Source organism: Buceros rhinoceros, unplaced genomic scaffold, assembly GCF_000710305.1.
Source record: "Buceros rhinoceros silvestris isolate BGI_N320 unplaced genomic scaffold, ASM71030v1 scaffold39221, whole genome shotgun sequence".
Classification (NCBI taxonomy): domain Eukaryota; kingdom Metazoa; phylum Chordata; class Aves; order Bucerotiformes; family Bucerotidae; genus Buceros; species Buceros rhinoceros.
Genome location: NW_010394390.1, coordinates 262 through 20850, shown reverse-complemented (window position 1 = coordinate 20850; position 20589 = coordinate 262). Strand labels below are relative to the sequence as shown.

At 41.4% G+C, this 20589-nt stretch overlaps 2 protein-coding genes across 2 annotated transcripts in view; both read left to right on the top strand.

The window, feature by feature from the left end:
• LOC104501408 (ovalbumin-related protein X-like) overlaps positions 1–4796 on the top strand; it is a 6258-nt gene extending 1462 nt beyond the window's left edge. Inside the window, exons 3-7 of the mRNA XM_010145210.1 lie at positions 450–578; positions 1365–1482; positions 2235–2377; positions 2640–2795; positions 4395–4796. Coding sequence (XP_010143512.1) covers positions 450–578; positions 1365–1482; positions 2235–2377; positions 2640–2795; positions 4395–4796 — 948 coding nt within the window. The remainder of the gene's footprint in view (positions 1–449; positions 579–1364; positions 1483–2234; positions 2378–2639; positions 2796–4394) is intronic.
• A 9948-nt stretch (positions 4797–14744) lies between these two features.
• Positions 14745–19008, top strand: LOC104501407 (ovalbumin-related protein Y-like). The gene is made up of 7 exons (XM_010145209.1): positions 14745–14912; positions 15578–15628; positions 16265–16393; positions 16919–17036; positions 17271–17413; positions 17709–17864; positions 18607–19008. The coding sequence occupies exons 1-7, from the start codon at positions 14745–14747 to the stop codon at positions 19006–19008; spliced, it is 1167 nt and encodes a 388-aa protein (XP_010143511.1).
• The last annotated feature ends 1581 nt before the right edge of the window (positions 19009–20589 follow it).

Sequence of the window (20589 nt, the reverse complement as noted above, 5' to 3'; positions counted from 1 at the left end):
GCAAGTCCCCACCCTCTCCAAAAACCTCCGGGGTTTTTCCCAGCCTCTGATTCCCACTGCCAGCCATTCAGCAGAAAGCTGCCAGGAAAATGCAAGCAGAACCTGGAAACCAAAGGCTCTATATCTACTACTCTTCAATTGCAAACATTGACACCTGAATTTTGCTTTTCGTCGCCTTACGCCTGAGCTGTACGGTTTCAGATTCATCACTGAGGTTTTCTGCTTATAATCATCTGGAATGAGCATCATTGTATGCTGTGAATTCATTGTACATCATTAGTTGTTTATATTCAACAAGCCTCCCGTGGAGCTTTTAGACTGTAGTACATGTCCATGTAGTATGAACGTCCAAACACCGCTTTTTCTAGTGTTATTTGTACCTTATAAACAATTGTCTTCCTAGTAAAACAAGCTAACAGCTATACCTTTTTATCTTCTTATCAACTCAGTGTGGCAAGTCTGTGAATATCCACCTACTGTTTAAAGAACTTCTCTCTGATATCACTGCACCAAAAGCCAATTATTCGCTCTACATTGCCAACAGACTTTATGCTGAAAAGACATGGCCAATCCTACCGGTGAGTTGTACATTGGAGTGATTTCCTGATAAACTCGGTATAAATCTGTAATCCAGGAGGGCTGGCCGGAGCAGGTGATGTGCTAATCCAGTGGTACCCACTGGTATGGGCTTCCACAGCTTTTCCCTTCGCCACAGCCCTGGCAATAGCCTGAATGGAAAGCAATTCCAGGCAAAAAGATGGCCCTATTAAAAAATTAATGGAGTAATAAACAAAACTATCTGATAATGAACCCCCCCCCTCCCTGCTTGCTCTCCCAAACCCTTTTCATTTTAATAGGTTGGTCGCTTTTTTTCAAGAAAGAATTTTACTTCATCATGTTTCTTCACCCGAAAACCTCACCTCAAAAAAACATCTGGAAGTGTCAAAAATATTTCATTTGACTTTTTCAAAACAAAATATACAAATATTCTAAATCAAAGAAATATCATATCTTTAAAAATAAGGCAAAATGCTTTAAAAAAAAAAAGAGTGGACATAATGACATTAAACCACACTGAAATGAACCTGAAACACTGATTTGAGTAAGGCTTTCTTCAAGAAAATATTTAAATATTTTAAATATATACTCTTAAATGGTCAAGTAATAAAAATATCAGATCACAGAATGCTGTGGATCAGAATAATTTTTTCTGGTCCAGTTTTAGCAGTTCTCCCAGGAAGTAAGCCATGAGGACAGCCTAACCATGGCATCACTATACAAATTCTTTTACCCGTATTTTATTTCACCTTCATACTGTATTTTAAACATTACTGGTCTGGTGGCTACAATGGCTGTCTTTACAGATCTACGTAAAATGTGTGAAGAAACTGTACAGAGCAGGTCTGGAAATGGTCAACTTCAAAACAGCATCAGATCAAGCCAGACAGCTCATTAATTCCTGGGTGGAAAATAGGACAAACGGTAAGGTCAGACAAGATTTTGAAATACGCTTCCTTCTTGCAACTGCATTTGAACAACTTCTGGAAAGAATGAACATTACAGGAGAAAATTCCTTCCCCCCTTCCCCATCAGTGCATGTTTCCTGTGGAAAGGGATGACTATTGCACCTGTGTGGCAGTGACAGTGTGTTCTAAATACAACTGGCAAGGCAGAGGTGCCAGGATATGCACCCTCTATATGCACACGTCTTGTGTCTGGAGAGCTGAACTCATGCAAGTTTAGCCCCAGATTCTTTAGAATATTGGCGTAATTTTACAAGCATGTGTTGGATGGGTAAGAAATGGACTTCTTCCAGGGGAGAAAGTAATGCTAATGGTGGGAAAGGAATGATTCAGGAGCTCGTGTACCTCTATTGCGCTGAGGTGGGAGGAAAAACAAGAGTGAAATGTGAGAAAGGAGCACAGTGAGAAACAGAAAACTGATATTGCTGCTTGCCCCTCCTGTTCCTTCTTTTCTGTGTAAATCTTTTTCCAAGCACTGGTTAGAAATATTCCCAGGCGTGTATGCCACAGTTGAACCTTCCTGTCTTCTTGCAGAAATGTCTGGCCAGGTGCCAGTCGTTCTGTATTAAATCATCCTTGTGAAACAGAATCCCACACACAGACCTTTGAAGAAGAGGAAGTCAAGTCAAGCAGCAGCATGTCAGCTGACCTCTAAAATGCAAGACTACTGCTATTGAACTCACCACTCTCTGCCCTGCTTCTTCCTTAAAGGACAGATCCAGGATTTCCTTGAACCAGGCTCTGTTGATCTCGATACTGTGCTGGTCCTTGTGAATGCCGTTTACTTCAAAGGGATATGGAAGACAGCATTTAAAGAAGAAAACACCCGGGAAGCGCCCTTCAATGTGACAGAGGTAGGGTGGCTGGGAAGCCAGACTGTGCGCTTGCACATCCAGCAGCCTGGGCGTTAAACTCACAACACATTGTGGTCATTGGCCGGGTGATTTAGCTGGCTCTCTCAAAGTCAGGTTTGTGAGAGCTGAGTCTGACCAGAGCATGTCAGCAGATAAGAGAGGAAATGGAGCTCTTCTTCAAAGGCAACATGCTTGAAGGGCTTCTACTGCTTAAACACAAAACTGCCCCCAGTCACCTCATCTCACATTTCTGGTTTTGCAGCACGAAAGCAGACCTGTGCAGATGATGTGTCAGAACAGTACCTTCAAAGTGGCAATGGTGGCTGCAGAGAAAATGAAGATCCTGGAGCTTCCGTACACCAGTGGAGAGCTGAGCATGTTTGTGCTGCTGCCCGATGACATCTCTGGCCTGGAGGAGGTATGGCCCTGGAGGAGAAGCAGGAGAATCACCACTTGGCTGCCATCAGACCTCTTGCTGTCCATTTGCATCGCAGCTGCCCGCACCACGGCTGTGCTGGGCAGATGGGAGCACAAATGCCCCCCAAGTGCTACCAGATGTTCAGGCAGGGAGTGGCCTCTTAGGAGAGCCCTGATCTCAGTCTAAGAAAAAGCAGGTAAAGGAGTGTAGTGCTGCTGGAGCCTTGCAGAATACGATTTATGTATGGGCAGATTTTTTTTTTATTTCATCGAGAGGTAATTTCATGCCCCCATATAAACTCTTCAGAAAATGTTGCTAAAATTGATGAGAGTTGGGCATTATTTGTAGGAACCAGTAAGGATTTTTTTTTAGCAAAATGCTCCTTAAACATGATAAATGGTCTGCTTTCAAAAATTTCTCTGATTATGTTATCATGAAGAACAAAGTTAGGGAAAGCATGATCATAATAAAATATTCTTGACTTTTAAATGGTGAAACCAATCAGGCTAGACTAACTGATTAACAACACTTCATCAATTAAGATTTCAGACAGTCTTAACTATAGAGATGGAAAGGAAATGCAAACAAGAGATTTGGAAATTACACAGGAAATAAAGAAAACAGAGGAGCCTTGGGTCTAATGTGATGAACATCAACAGCAGAAGGAATCCATGAACATACAAGGACAGAAAATGAGATCAGAATAGAGAGTAAAAGAAAACAGCAAAACTGCTTTAAGTCAGGTTGAGTCCGTTTTTTGCCAGATGCATGAAAACTTGTAAAAGAGTTGGTTTTGTCCTTTAAATAAAAAAAAAAAGTGGAGCCAATATACAGGCAGGCAAGAATACAGATATAATCTACCTACCATGCAAAATTAAATGAAACTTTTGTCTTGGTCTTGGGAGAAACTGAAGCTAAACATGAGTGAATGCAGGATGCTAAAAGCAAAGAGGAAATAAAAATGGACAGATACAACAGAGAAACAAAACTCTAAATTAGCTCTAAACTCTTTAATTAGCTTTAGTCAGGTAGACTGGATTATCTTCACGCAGCATTTCTGAAAGAAGTAGCAAAAAACCCCAGAATCCAATATCAGTAATTTAAAATAAAGTTATCAAAGTGTTACCGAATTACCTATCCGTACTCAAGAAAGGGAAAAAGTGATGCACCCTGAATTACCATTATTCTTATTTGAGCAATTTTTTGGAATTATGTTATAAAGTAGATTTATTAAAGATATAGAAGAGTTTGCATTTGTTAAGGGCTACCAACAGTAGATAAATTTCCATGGTCTGCTTTTGCAATCATGTTCACAAGCTCACTAATTTGCTAGGCTGTGGAACTGTTGGGTTGTGCCTCGTGAGACACCAGAGTAGTTGGACAGAAGGGGCTGTGTCAGATGAGTAAGGAACTGAATAAAAGGAGAGTGACACAGGCAGTACATCAGAGGCAAATAATAAACTACAAGAAGGATGTTTATAGGATGTGCCTCAGGAACCACTGTGTTTTGGTTTCTTTATCGTAGCCTTCTTTAAAATGAAGGGTAGCAAGAAGCTGTATTCACATACCAAGCATTTCATTCTCTGCCTCCCTTTGCAGCTTGAGAACAAAATCACCTTTGAAAAGCTCATTGAGTGGACCAGTCCCGATGTGATGGAAAAGAAGAGGGTGAAAGTGTTCCTCCCACGCATGAAGATTGAGGAAAAATACAACCTCACTTCTGTCTTAATGGCCTTGGGGATGACCGACGTGTTCAGCCCGTCAGCCAACCTGTCCGGCATCTCCTCAGCAGACAACCTGAAGTTGTCTGAGGCCATCCATGAGGTGTACATGGAAGTCAATGAAGAGGGCACGGAGATGGCAGGCTCCACGGGCATGGTGGGAGACATCAGACATTCTGCTGAGTTGGAAGAGTTTAGGGCTGACCGCCCTTTCCTTTTCTTCATCAAACACAATCCAACCAACATCATCCTCTTCTTTGGCAGATACTGTTCTCCCTAAGGAGAAAAAGAGGTGGAAATAAAGCTTGCCTCCCCCTCAGAAACAGACCCCCTTTACTGTAGCATTGTAGCATAATCTCATCTCCCCAAGTGGAAAGCCTAATCTAAGAAATGACCATTTGGAAAGCAAAGACATATCTACAGGTGAGGACACAGCAGCAAACGTGTTTACTCCTTTCGCTTCTCACACTGGTTTCAGGATTGCTTGAGCTGAGCACAGACAGAGCCAACACAGAATAGAGGCATCCACCACCAAGGAAGGGGTCAAGTGATTTTCACTTGAGGAACAATGTGCAGGCATGACTCCAGCCAAGCCTTTGGAGCCCATTACATAGAAAGCCATGGGCTGTGCTCATCCAATTCTCCTGTAGCATCCTGCTGACCAAAGCATTTTCCTGAAACACGGGCTTTGAGATCTCCAATCTAGAGGAGGTGCTTGTGAATAAGATTCTTCTGTGCAGGTTGTTGGCTGATGTCTATGTAAATTTAATTTTTTTTTTTTTTTACTTAGCTGTTGTGAAATAGTGTATATGTCCACTATCACCAGAGCAGTCCTCTCACCATGAGTTCCTCACCTAATTCTGAATTTCTTGCAGAGGGTGTCCAAAGTCATGGAGAGTCTGATTGTTATGTAAATTTAATTTTTTTTTTTTTTTACTTAGCTGTTGTGAAATAGTGTATATGTCCACTATCACCAGAGCAGTCCTCTCACCATGAGTTCCTCACCTAATTCTGAATTTCTTGCAGAGGGTGTCCAAAGTCATGGAGAGTCTCCCTTCCACTTCAGAGAGCACAAAGAGATCTAACTTTGAGTAGGTGCAGCTATGCCTTCTCACAGAGTATAGATTCAAAGCCTGAAACATGGATATCTAGATGATCCAGGTGATCCAGAACTCAGTGAGAACCACCAAGCAAATGAGCTGTCTGAATTCTTTGTACAACATTGGAAGACACTTCAAATTTGAGAACATTTTGATCTTTGTAAAAATCATGCAAATAGTATTAAAGAATCTGATTTCTCCATGGGAGCTTTGTGAAAAATCACAGCTTTCAAAACAATCCCTGTCTCTGTTGATCTTGCTTAGCAAATAAACTTCGATTAGTCCCTGAAAAGCCCTCAGGTTAAGTTCAAAACTTGAGAATATTATTCTTCCATGAATGCAGCTGGACTTCTTTGTGCCTACAATAGTTCATCTATTGTTTTTAAGACACACATAAGAATCGTAAATTCTTTGTCTTTTTCTTCTATGCGTCCACTGCCATCTTCAAATATGAATATATATTGGCTCAATACTCTGTGCTCTTTTCACTCTAGTCATATATTATTGATTTTGATGAATACAACTGATTTTTTTTTGTTTACATAATAAATTAAAATCACATGAGATTCTTGTCATGAGAATTATATTAATTTTCTGGACCACAAAACCTTAAAAATATCATTACACTGGTAACTGTTGTGAGTAAAATGGGATTTAGTACAAAATCCTATCTTTAGAATGAATAAAGGATGTAGATATGAAGTTTCCCAGGTACTTCTGAAACGCATAAATGCACATGTCTAGAGACTGATTCCCCTCTGTGTTACAGCTTACCAAGAAATAGCCCAATGCAATACTAATTTAGTCTTATGCATTTTTCAATACAATTCCAATGGGTTTCAAAGATGCACTGACAATTTTTCTGGTAAATCTGTCAAGGAACAACTATTCCTGCAGCTCTGCTGTTTTTTAGATAATGAAATAATCTGAAACTCATATAACTCAAAAGGCATTAGAAAGAATAAGAAGATTGTCAACTATTAGGCAAAGCATTTCCTCACTGAGAGTCTTGAGAGGAGAGACTCTTGTTGATATTGGCTGTTTCCACATTAGCACATAGTGCAGTATGATAAAAGCAGCTCTGCAGAGGAAAGCAGCTGGTGCTGATATGAATATTATTTGAATATCGTCAGGATATTTGTGATACAGACTCAGCTGTTTTTCAGTGGTAAAAACAGCTGCTTTACCAAGAATACTTTAATTTTCGTTCTGCAGAAATGAAAGCAGTGATGTGAACAGTTTCAAGAGCTGCAAAATTTCAGTATCTCAAGGTTTAACACAAGCAGTTTATTCACCTTTTGCATCTCTTGTAGCCAGAAGTGGTTGATTCAGTCTGTTATTTAAAAGCCTGTACTCTTAAACAATAAGAAGTCTTGAGAAGGGTTACACCTGCAAACTAGCCTTCCTATGACTGTTCAACAGGAAAGTGCTTGAGGTACAAAGACATGACTCAGTGACCAGTGCTGTCTTCTGAATGACAACAAAGGAATGCGCATAAAGCAAGGAACCAACAGGCTTACGAACAAGTACAAAGCTTCCCCTTTCTCAAAAGGGAGAACGGGAGGCAGGAAAAAGTGCAAATTCAGCCATACCGGACCAGACCTGCACCAAAGCACCAAATGCTAGGACCTGGCCCTGGCCACCACAAACCAGGCAGGGCACACAATATTTAAAGGACAGTGGAAATGTTCTCCCCATGAAGAGTGACAGTGAAAGACCTGGCCAGTGGCCTGCCTGCTGTGGCCTCTGAGGTCACCAAAACCCTGTAGAGGTTTGGGAAAAGCAGCCCTTCGTGTGCTCCAGAGAGATGGGGTCTGTGGTTCAGCTTCTCTGTGCTCTGGCCCAGCAAGCAAGCTGGAGCTTGCAGCACATAGGACACAGCTGGACCCCATGCTCTGCCTAAGCACCTCTGCACTTTCATTCCCAGGCACAGTTCTGGTTCTCATGCCAATAGGCAGCTCAGTGTATTTCCTTTAAAAAGAAACAAAAAAGAAAAAAAAAAGGCCAAAGTTGTAAAAATATAAGATAGCTCCACAAGTTTTTATTTGGAAAAAAAACCAAACCAACCCAAACCAAAAAGCAAAAAACAAAACCTTTAAAACCTTCTTGTTGCTACTGGCATTTTTGTTTCAGCCTTCCAAAGACATCCGGCATTTTTGTCTTCTGAAGAATTGACACCCTGTTTCTCTGACAAACTGCTGTGCAGCACCAGATGGAAGGTTTGGCAGGTAACATGTGGGGGCCAAGACAAAGTCTGAAACATTCTGCACCTCTTGGTGCAAATAACACACCTCCAGAAAGGACAAAGAATGGTCCAAGGGCCTCCCAGTTCGAGGCGCCATTGCTCTCCATACCACATGGAAACAGTTCTTCTCTGTGGGACTTGTCATACGCTCCCATTCAAGTGCCTCCCCTACGCCACAGTACGTTCTTTGCACATTAGCAATAATCATGCTGTCTCCATCTCCCTTGGGATCTTCTACATATAACACAAAGTCACAGAACTGCTGAGATTGGAAGTGACCCCTGATGGTTGTCTATTCTGAGCTCTCCTTTTCAAGCAGGGTCAGCTACAGCAGTTTGCTTGAGACCATGTCCTGCTGGATTTTGAGTATTTCCATGGATGGAGACTCCACAGCATCTTTGGGTAACCTGGTTTCACCTCCTTCCCCATAAACAAATGTATTTTCTTATTTTAAATGGAATTTATGCTGTTTCAAGTTGTGTTGTCTTTTCCCTGTTCGCTGGAGAAAGTCTGGCTCCTTTTCACTCTCCCATCAAGTTAGTTAATGCGCATGGATAAGAATCCACCTGCACTTCCTCCTCTCCAGGGTAACATGTCCCATCACTCTGAGCCTCTCATATCAGATGATGTAATCACTTCATTATCTTGGCAGCTCTCCTCTGGTCCTGCTCCAGCACATCTACATCTCTTTTCTACTGGAGAGCCCAGGGCGAGACACAGCGCTCCAGCTGTGGTACCACCAGCGCTGGGCAGAGGGGAAGGATAACCCCTCTTTACCTGCCAGCAATGCTTTTTCTAATGCCGCCTGCGATGCTGTTGACTTTCTTTGCCACAAGGACACAATTCTGATTCACAGTCAACTTGGTGTTGGCCAGGACCCCCAGTTCATTTCTGCAAAGCCAACAGGATGGCATGGAGCTTTGTGCAGGCACATTTCTCCTCTCCTTTTCTGCAGCAGTCTTCCTGCAGGGGATGCAGGAAAAATGCCAGGAATATTAGTAAGAATCTCAGTAGGCTACTAGGTGGAGGAGAGGAAGGTTTCATGGGAGGATGCCTGTGCTGAAACAAACCAAGAGATTAGCTTATCCTATTTTGTGTGAAAGAAAAATGCTATTTTTCCTGAGAGCATGTGTCAAGATACCTGGTATGCTGGGCAGCCTTCAGTGAGCGGTGGGAGGTAAAGTGACAGGCTTGGTGACATGAACAGTGCTAGTCACAGGCTGCCACAGTCTTCTCTGCGGAGAGAGACTCTGCTGACTAAGCTCCCATATGCCAGTTAAACCAGTTTTGCCAATGCCAGTGACCTGCACCATGTGTATGCTGGGTCTAAGGGCCTGGTTACCATGCTGCTTTCTTAGGACCCCGTAGGGTAAGATCATCCACAGCCTCACTGTGGCTATTGGCTAATCCCAGGAACTTGAGGGATGAATAAGGGACTTCACATGTGCTGTGGTGACCGATAAAGGGACTGTTGTGTGCACCGGTCCAGAACCTTTATAGCACCAGACCCTAGATGCTGTGCGTGCTGCTAAGCAAATGCGGTGGGTAAGTGTGATCATATGCTATCACATCACATCACATCACAGGATCCTTCTGAAGACGCCTTCACTGGAGAAATCTGCTCTGCCAACACTGAGGTATGCAAATCCCTGTCACAATCTGTGAATAATCAAGGCAGCACTGTGGACAATGATGTCCGTGTCTTCAGAGTGGCACAGAGTTGCTGCAGAAAGGTGCCAGGTGGGCTGTGAGCTCCTGTCTGAAGGAGCTTGACCAGATACGTCATTTTCTTCAGATTGTGGAAAGATCAGAATCCTACAGGACACCTGAGAGAGAAACCATCATTGATAGCTACGGCACCAAGGTGTCTGCAATGGCAAGTAACTAAACAATCACTGGTGGTCACTCCAAGCAAGACAAACACAAAACAATCAACGTGCTCCTTCCTACCCGCAAAAGAGCAGCAGTATGGATGAGAACAAAACCTCTAGTTCTGCGTGGATTGTTGTGATTGGATGAGAGGCTTTGGTCTGTGAGCTGACCTGGACCTCATATCCTTTTGGAAAAGTTCATATGTCTGAGAGTCTGTTGGTTTAGGGACAGCTCTACAATGAAATGCCTGGCAGAGCAAAGGACAGCAGGGCCTTAGCTGACCTCTTTCTTGGGACAAGCATTGTCGAAAGCAGGACAAGTGGCAGAACACATCCTTCTGTGTTTGTGCAGCATACACAGCTGTGCTGGACAGGGCAATCCATTATCTTTTATCCCAGGAAGGTTTAACCCAGGAGGTTTTCTTAATCTTACTAGACTCCATGACTGATCTAAAGTTGCCAAGTAGACGACGCAGTGCCTCTTACATTCTTACAATTCTGCACTGATGGCTGATCACAATCAAGATTTTTACTCACTTGTGGAATGATTTTGTTGCTCCTGAAACTTGCTTTACATTAATCTTCATTTGACTAATAAAGAATAGATGTTCTAACAAAAACAGTAACACGATTTGTGTATTAACTTGCTTCTGGAGGAGTCTACTGTCCCTTCGCTATTGCAAAACAAAAAATTCCTTTCATTATTGAGTATATTCAACTCAGAAGGATTTTGAAAACCATGCCATTGTTAACAACATTGATGCTGCAAACTGGCTGCTACAAAACAACTGCATTGACTCACTGAACATCTTTGTAGCCACTAAGTTACAGTCTGTCTATGACGGTCCAAATGTAACTCAGGTAGATGGTGCACAAATGCCAAGGTGGTTGACATACACTCCAGGGGAGCTGGAGTGAACTGCTAGACAATCTGATTGTCAAGGAGAAAGACTCAAGGCATACTCAAAAGTTAGAAGTGACAGGATAAAACATATTGGCTAATTCTTTGACTTCTGAGCTGTGAAGTGTACGACAATGGACCGTGGCCATGAGTGTTGAAGCCTGTTTGAACAGAAACAAAGCAGTCCTAAGCAAGAAAGGCAGAAGGGGCAGCAGCCACAGAACAGCTTGCAGTTTAGGGAGTGCTCTCAATTGTGTGATTAAAGGTATTCATCATGTACAGACACATTCACCCATTTGACCTGTATTCCCACCAGCATGGTGACACCATTTTCAGCTAAATGGGACTCGCCAGTGATGACCAATTTACGCACCCCTCCTGTGAGAGAACAGCTCTTTCTCTTTACAACAGATTTGCAGTTATGGGCAAACGTGAGGCAACATGAGGCAAGGCCTAAAGATCTTTCCGCAAAAGCACTGTTGCTGCACAGCAATGGCTGTAGCAGACCAGCTGGGGCTACGCACTGTGCCATGTAAAACACCAGCGGTGTGTGAGTGCACTGGTCTGGACTGAGCTCTGCACAGTTACTGCACTAGTTTCTTCAGCTGAGCGGGACTAGCAAGGACGGTATTAGGGGGAAATCTATGTATGATTCAGAGGCTTCCCACTCACGTAGACAACTAAAAGGGTTAAAGGGTCCACTCCTTCTCTCCAGAAGCATAATTTGTTCTAGACAATTTCAGAGGCATTTTGTATATTGACTTTGGATTTCTGTTTAAAAATCACATGGCATTTAGAGAGGTCAAAGCAGTTTCTTTTATTCTCTGTTCATTCTTTTATTTCAAAGGAATTCTGTGACTGCTCTCTGTTTGCTATTGTATATTATGACTGTCCTGCAGACCATGAATGTTTCTCAGTTAGTCTGTTCACCTGATGTGCCATGAAGTTACTTGTGGAAGATCTGTAAGCATGGTCTCTGTTAAGTACAAAAAGCACATTTTGAACCTAGCATTTGGTGCTGTGACCTATAGAAAAAGAAAAGAAAAACTTACCTTAAACTACCCTTCAAAATTTTAGCAGAGTTCAAATCTTTTTCTGTTTGCACCTGACTGGCATCAAAATATCCCAATGTCTGAATTTAAAAAGCAACAGAGGTTTGTCTTTCTTCTATGCTCAAACCCTGTTGCCCCAACACACCTTTCTTCAGCTCTGTAATTCTTCTCTATACAGATGCTCTGAATATTGCTTTTGAAATAAATTTGTATTCCCACAATGTGCTCACTTGAAGGTTTTGTTGTACTGACTTGCTGTGCACTCCGTTCCCTGAGCTGGATTGCTCTAGGAAAAGAAACTGTGCTCTGTGAAACACTGTGTCTGTGGTCTTTTACCATGCTGGCTGTAAGTGGCACCAGGCAATTGCACACAGAATAATCTATTTCAATATTATTAAATTTGGTAACTAACATTTGAAGGATGTGATCTTTCTCAAGTTCCTTGGTAGCACAAGTTTCTCCATTCCCCACCAAGAGCTATGGATTCTGGTGGAAAGAAAGACTGGTGACATGGGAAGACCAGCCAACAAAAGGAGACAGAAAGTGTCAATAAGTAAAGTGTGGGCACACCACAGCAAGCAGTCCTGCAGGTACTGATGGTACCAACTTTTCTGAGTTCACAGAATGGGGACTCGGAGAGGAATGTGGCCTGTCAGTACTAACTAGAGAGGAACAATAAGGAAATCATCTCAAAATTCCTTAGAGACATTCTTCAAGACCCAATTTCTCAACTCTTAAAAATATTTTTTCATGAGCTATGCCACACTACTTGCTGCCATAACCAAACCATACTTATCAGTCAAGGTTCAGTGAATAGCTCTTATCAGTACTTTTGCTTCAGCCATTTAAATATGCTCCTTCCTTTTCTGCATGGTTTCCAACACTACGACAAATGGATCTTCCATTCTGGAGATTTTAGGGTAAAATCCCTTCATTCAGGCATTTTAATTTTTTTTTTTTTTTTTAAGAGTGGACTTATTCCAAGGAAAAGTGCATGTCTTACACTGAGCTCCATCCATCACTTTCTTCGGCAAACACAGAAGAGGCAGCATGGGGCGTGTCACAAAATTCCACGAGATATATTTCCAGGAGTTTGGCGAGTCTGCCCCACGTACAGCTGCAGAGCTGTGCTATTACCTTCACAGGTGGAGCTGGTAAGCACTTCTTTCGCTTATGGTTTATCTTTTAATCTGAAATTTTAAAAACAAAGATCTGTTACAAAACTTAGAAAAAGATTGATGTAACCTCATGTTTATGGCCTCTGATATCAGTTGAAGAAAAATGATTAGAGGATGCCTTCTGCAGAAACCTCATCACACCTTCATGTGTGTGTTCTGTGTTATTTTACTGTTTCACAGTCTGTCATACATAAATTCAAAGATTTGTTTGTATGAACTAACGCTTTGTTTACTAACTCTTGCATGTTGAAAAGTTGGTGATATTACTGTCTTTCTTCCTTCTTCATCTATCCCTTTAATTTTTTGTTTAAATTCCAGAGGATGCAACTAAAGCTCAGTTGCAGGGTTTATGGAAGATATCCTCTAAATAAAATTAAAGAATGCAGTGTGTTCAGGTGACTCCAACATACTGCAGCTCTATATTATCTTTAACAGTTTTGTTTTCCAAGATTAAAAAAAAACAAACACATTTGCTTCATGAATATGTTTCTTCACCAAGACCATAAAAGGAGCTTAAAGCCTGAAATATAACAGCCAGCAGACTTGTTAAATAATAATAATAAAAATCTATTTTTTTATTGGTTTAATTTCTTTCTAAATTAACATGCCTTCTAGCAGGGGAACAGCTAGATGCGTTGTTGTTCACATTATCCCACATTAAGAGATGACTGTCACTTGACTGCATTAATTCCATAGGGACTGTGATACATATGTCAGAGTAAATGGATTTTGTTCTCTAGCAACCACAGAGGGAAAGAAAGTTTGCACTGCTTGAAAATCCCCAAGAACTAGGGGAAATTCCACCCTAGCAAGGTTGTCTCTGCTTGTGTCAACATGTGGGAAGTTACAAGTGGTATAAACACAATACTACTGCATTAGACTTTACAGTCCTCTATTTTCTGCTCTGTGTTGTCTTTACTAAAAAATCTTCTCTTCAGTGTCAGATGAAATGCGAAGTGCTGAAACTAGTGGGAAAATTTTACAAAGAGAATCAGAAAAAAGGCAGAAAACGTATTTGAATATTGAAGATGCAAAGACCTCTGCAAACTAAACACAAGGCTAAATAAGCACTGTCTTGTTCAAAGGGGGATTTTATGGAAAAGCTGGTAATAAATATTAAATAATACTTTTTAAAGGGATGAGGTATAATTGAGCCAAGAGTGAATGGAACATATTAGTTACAGACATTTGTCATAAACTGGATGAGTGTGGTACTGCATTTGCAGTCCCCATTGCTGTGCCTTCATTATCCTATTTTAAAAAATGAAGGTCATGTTGCTAACATTTGGCACCTCTGCTAAAGCAGGTGGTGTAAGAACCTAGCTTGCATTTACATTAGTCTGAAATTAGAGTAAATCTTGCAAAACTTAAACTGTTGCTTCAGACTTGCACATTGTATACTGGAATTAAACTGTAGTTTGGATCATAGATGGCTGATCTGTTAAGCGATCTTAAAAGTGATGTTAAACACTATAGTGTTGGCATCTCAAAAGAATGTAGATTCTGATCACAAATCTATGTATGGGCTTTTTTTTTCCTTAAGAGATGAGAAAAGACTGTTGGTCAGCTTCTTCCAAGGTAACTAATATTCTTTGCAATATTTTCAACAATATGGTATACATGTACAGAGAAGGAGAACTCTGACACAAAAGAATCACCAGCCTATGCATAACTGGTAGCTATCCAGCATTTTAATTGTTCATGAATCTAAAAGCATCTCAGCCTTTTAAATACACACCACTGGATTCTGTCTGCTGAAAAAAACCCCTGTGTGCCAAGTTCAGGGGTTCAAACACACTGACTTTCTTGTATTACAATTAAAATATTTCACCACAATAATCCAGACTCTTTCTGTTTGCTTTAGGCAACGCTGATTTCACAATGGGCTTCATCACTGCTGCAAATGCGGATTTTTCTTTTGATTTATTCAAAGAGCTGAAAGTCCACCATGCCAACGACAACATCCTCTTTTGCCCCCTGAACATCTTTGCAGCCCTGACTATGGTCTATATGGGAACACAAGGTGACACTCGATCTCAGATGGAGAAGGTAAGTTACTTACAGGGGTGTAAAGTGACCTCTGCTTGAGCTTTTTGATCCTTCTACGTAACATCACTGAAATATATTACCCACTGACAAGGTTCTCACCTGTTTTAACATACAAGAAATAAGCCAAAGTCACAAAATGGAGACCTGGATTGAGAGTTATTTAGAGAAAATGCAAAAAAATTGTATATATTCACTATAATGAGCAGTTAATTTTGACTTAGAAAAGAAAATCTCAAGGACAATAACTAAATGGATTACTAGTCAGCAAATTTTATTATATGATTTTTTTTCCTAATTTCTGACATCTTCCAGATAATGCGATCAGATTTTTTTTTAAATACATTAAAAAAATAAATCCCAGGAAGAGAGGAAGGCAGAATATTATTAGCAGTACACAATATGTACCTCAGTTAATTTCTAGACATCCTCTAGAAAAAAAAATAATCTCAGCAGAGTGGTATTTACAGTTTCCAAGAAGGCAACAGAGGGCATAAACCAGTTGCAAACTCACATGTAAAGTTTTAGTTCATCTATGCTGTCAGTTAGCATTTCTCATTTTTTTTTTCTGAGCCAACAGTTTCATCTCAAGCACCACGTGTAAATCTCAAATTCACATCATTTTTGTTCATGCTTGTAATTTCTACCACTGCCATTTTCTTTTGCAGGTTCTTCACTTAAGTAATGGTACAGAAGCTGGAGACACTACTGACTCCCAGGTAGAAAATAACTTGATCTCCCTTTCTGTCTTATTTTCTCCTCAGAACTGTTCTGCCTCTCCTTCTGGCAGTTTCAGACCCTGTTACGAACTGTGGTTATGCTCTCAAAGCAGGGAGACCTGTGGAGGGAGGGAAGGACGGTATATCTCACCTACTTGTTGAAAACTAGGGAAAGGAGGCAGGTTGCACATCCTGCACCAGAACAAGTGACAGTGCAGGGCAGGGTGCTGGGGCACCAGAGCGCCTTCCTGGGCAAGTGCTGCTGAGGAACAGCATGTGAAAGGGGCTCAGCACCTGGAGCCAAGGTAAAGCAGTCAGACTGGCAGCTGAGAGACTCCAAAGCAGAGCAGGAAGATGCTGGGCAGAGAAGAGCCCCAAAGTCTCAGTGACAGGAACACGCCCACGTTTTTACAAAAAACGCATTTCAGGGGACTTATCTTGAGAAGGATGAACTTGTCAGTTCAATGAACCGTCATCACAGCACTTGCTGTCCCAAGGATGACAGCCCTACGTCTGTGGGGAAGGACTCTGCTGCACCACGACTCTTCAGTGATAGGGACAATCTTTACAGTCTATTTTCCTGGATAGGAAGAAGCTAATGCAATGTATCTTCTTATTTTCATGTCATCACCTCAGTGTGGCACTTCTGAACATATCCACAGTTTACTCAAGGATGTTCTGTTAGTTACCAAGATGCCAAATGCTACACACTCACTCGAGATCGCTGACAGACTCTATATTGAGAAAGCATACCCCATTCTTCCGGTGAGTTGTACTGTTTGTACTGTTCAAGTCTGTACTGCAACCTGATGTCACTGAGATTACCCAGAAAGGTTCCTGTGACTCTACCCTAGAGAACTTCAGATCTTTTCAAAGCCAAATACCAAATCTTCCAAATGAAAGGAAGCTTTGTTTTTGAAATCTAAGAATGTAAGAACACAGTATTGAAAATGACAAGTGGGCATGAGGAGAAGGAAGCAAATATTGTCTCTCCTTAAAAATGTTTCTTAAACTGAAGGTATTTTGGTAAAATGAAGAAAACATTTCCAAATTTTAACTTAGAATCCTATCAGGAAAAAAAAAGTGCCAGACTTAAATATGTAAAGTAGTCTTTCCTGTCCAGCTCTAAGATTCTGTTAGGGGAAGACAGCTGTGACCGACATGTTCAAACATTGGGGTAAAAGTTCACTGTTCTTTTAACCATTCTGCTTCATTTCAGAGTCTTGCATTTCACATTCATGTATTTTCAAGTTCTGATCAGTCTGACAACTGCAATCCTTCTCCTTGCAGGAATACTTAAACTGTGCAAAGCAATTTTACAATGCAGAAGTGGAAGAAGTTAACTTCAAAACAGCTACGGAGGAAGCAAGACAGCTCATTAATTCCTGGGTAGAGAAAGAGACAAATGGTAAGGACTGAAAAATGGGTAGCATTTTTCTTACCATACTTACCATAAACTATACCTTGTCTTCCTCCCCTCAACATCCAGAAAAAGTGGGTCAAGCACGAGCAGGTTGCTGACTGCTATGAAAACAAAACTCCATCAAGTGGCACCAAACACCCCTGTGCCCTCCACTACAGACCTTTGTGCGCACCAGAGGAGGTGCATCTCACCACTCTCTGCCCTGCTTCTTCCTTAAAGGACAGATCCAGGATTTCCTTGAACCAGGCTCTGTTGATCTCGATACTGTGCTGGTCCTTGTGAATGCTGTTTACTTCAAAGGGATATGGAAGACAGCATTTAAAGAAGAAAACACCCGGGAAGCGCCCTTCAATGTGACAGAGGTAGGGGGGTACGGACAGAGCTTTGGCCAGAATAGCTGTTGGCTCACGCAGTCTGGGTGTTACACATTGAACCTGTTTCGGTCACATGTCAGTGCCTTGGCCTGAGGTGAAGGAGCGTTTCCAAGAGCTGTGTCTGACCAGAATTCCAGGTCACATCAACAGATAAGAGAGGAAAATGGAGACACAGCTCTTCTTCAAAGCCTTGAAGGTCAGGTCCTGTCCCTTTCAAAGGGCTTCTACTGCTTAAACACAAAACTGCCCCCAGTCATCTCATCTCACATTTCTGGTTTTGCAGCACGAAAGCAGACCTGTGCAGATGATGCGTCAGAACAGTACCTTCAAAGTGGCAACGGTGGCTGCAGAGAAAATGAAGATCCTGGAGCTTCCGTACACCAGTGGAGAGCTGAGCATGTTTGTGCTGCTGCCCGATGACATCTCTGGCCTGGACGAGGTATGGCCCTGGAGGAGAAGCAGGAGAATCACCACTTGGCTGCCATCAGACCTCTTGCTGTCCATTTGCATCGCAGCTGCCCGCACCACGGCTGTGCTGGGCAGATGGGAGCACAAATGCCCCCCAAGTGCTACCAGATGTTCAGGCAGGGAGTGGCCTCTTAGGAGAGCCCTGATCTCAGTCTAAGAAAAAGCAGGTAAAGGAGTGTAGTGCTGCTGGAGCCTTGCAGAAGAAGATGTTGCTATATGCACTGATTTCCATCAGGTACCAGAAACAGACATGCTAGCAGGGTCTCTTTTTTTTCTTTTTAAGTGATTTCAGTCTTCCAGGAGAGCATTCAGAGGTTTGCTAAACAAAAAAAGTTTACCCATGGGAAATAAAAAACTGAAGTGATGAGGAAAGCATTCCAAGATTTGACTGAAAGGAAAATGGGAAAAGTAGCCTTAGAAAGGAACTAAAATGAGGGACAGTGTTGTTGTCTTCAAGAGCTGCATTTTCAGGAAAAAAAAAATCCTTGATCTGATGAAGAAATTTTCAGATGACAAAGTTTTGGAGAACTTCATCAAGACAGATGAGATATAGGCTGTAGTCAGGTGGAAGCACACAGGATAAACAAATACATTTAAGTGTTGGTTCTATTGTGTACACAAAGTAAATAGAAAAAAAACTGTAACAAGTGGTATAAAACCTGCTGTTAAGGCAGGCTTGTCTCAGGCATTTCATTCTCTGATTCCCTTTGCAGCTTGAGAACAAAATCACCTTTGAAAAGCTCATTGAGTGGACCAGTCCCGATGTGATGGAAAAGAAGAGGGTGAAAGTGTTCCTCCCACGCATGAAGATTGAGGAAAAATACAACCTCACTTCTGTCTTAATGGCCTTGGGTATGACCGACGTGTTCAGCCCGTCAGCCAACCTGTCCGGCATCTCCTCAGCAGACAACCTGAAGTTGTCTGAGGCCATCCATGAGGTGTACATGGAAGTCAATGAAGAGGGCACGGAGATGGCAGGCTCCACGGGCATGGTGGGAGACATCAGACATTCTGCTGAGTTGGAAGAGTTTAGGGCTGACCGCCCTTTCCTTTTCTTCATCAAACACAATCCAACCAACATCATCCTCTTCTTTGGCAGATACTGTTCTCCCTAAGGAGAAAAAGAGGTGGAAATAAAGCTTGCCTCCCCCTCAGAAACAGACCCCCTTTACTGTAGCATTGTAGCATAATCTCATCTCTTCAATATTCTCCCCAAGTGGAAAGCCTTCAATATCTAGGGAGATACTCTTGAAGAAGTGTGTGACTTCGTATCTTTAGATGCTCATACAACTTATATCCAGGATTGAATGAGAATTTCAGGAGGTAGCTTAGGAATATTTCATAACATCATTGAATAACTTGAGAGACAGCGCCAGAGGAATTTTTTGTGACAAATCCTGCCACTGCTATTGAGAGTCTGGTTTCTCCATAGGAGTTGTGTGAAATAAACACAGCTTTCATAATAACCCTGTGCCTTTCTCTTGAACTTGCTGGTAAACCATCCTTGAATTCATGTCTAGACAACTTGCAGGTGAAATTCTAAACTTCACCAAAGCATTCTTCTTTCAGGAATACATTTGGGCTTCTTTGTGCTGCATGTACTATAAGGCTATGTCTCTTGTTCTGAGGGAGCGTACAGAAAGTCAACCATTTCTTCTTAAGTCATTATCTTCAAATACATCTTCCTGACTTACATAATTTCCCACTTTCATTCCAGTGACATATCATTGATTTTGTGAATGTTAATTGGTGGTCTTTCTATTTATTCTAATAAAAGCATTGCAAACTAAACTTGTCCTTACGTATTCTGTGTTACTGTGCCACAAAACTTATGATACAGTCGGTAGATTACTGACAGAAATGTTTTAGACTAAGATTAAACCCTATTTTCAAAACCAGAAGATACCCATATATGAAGTCACTGAACAGCTTAAGAATTTTTCCTAAATTTTGAGTGTAAGCCTTGTGAACCCCACCGGTCTTACTCTATTTTGCTATTGTATTTCCAGAGCATTCAAAAAGATTTCCTCTAAGTGTCCTCAGTAAACATATCAATGTGATGCCTAAGAGATATAGCTTCAAAGACAGGAGAACTTGAGTTCTTTTTAAGACATGAGTCTTAAAAGACGAACTGCTTCAGCTCTCTAATACCCACGAGAACCATTCAAGGAAATCTTTCTTATTGTGCTTGATGTAATAATCCTCTAGAGATGCTATTTCCTATTTCACAGTCTTTAGAGGGAAGGTTCTTTAGGTTACAGTTTATTCACTTAAAAAGTGTATTAGTGTTAATTGCTGAGTTAAGCAATCTTCCTTCTGCTGGGATACACGTGTAGAATTGCAAGTTATAGTATCAATACTTAAAAAGTGCTTAAAAAAAAGGATTCACGTGGTGGTATTTGGAGCTGCCTCAACCATTTGCAAAGACAGCATTAAATATAACTTCAAATGATGATGCTGGCAGCAGGGAAATTTGTTTTCAGAGCTGCTATGAAGTCTATGGGAGAACTGCAAATACTGGTCTTCCCAAGAGAATCAAGAAAGATTAGCTATGGCTAACAAAATATTCAAGCAAAAAATTATTTAAAGACATATGACATTTCAAGGTTTACTGTATACATTATTTTCTGCTTCCCTTATAGCCAAAAGGAGTCAACAGCGTTTTGCTGCAACTTAAAAAAAAAAAAAAAAAAAGG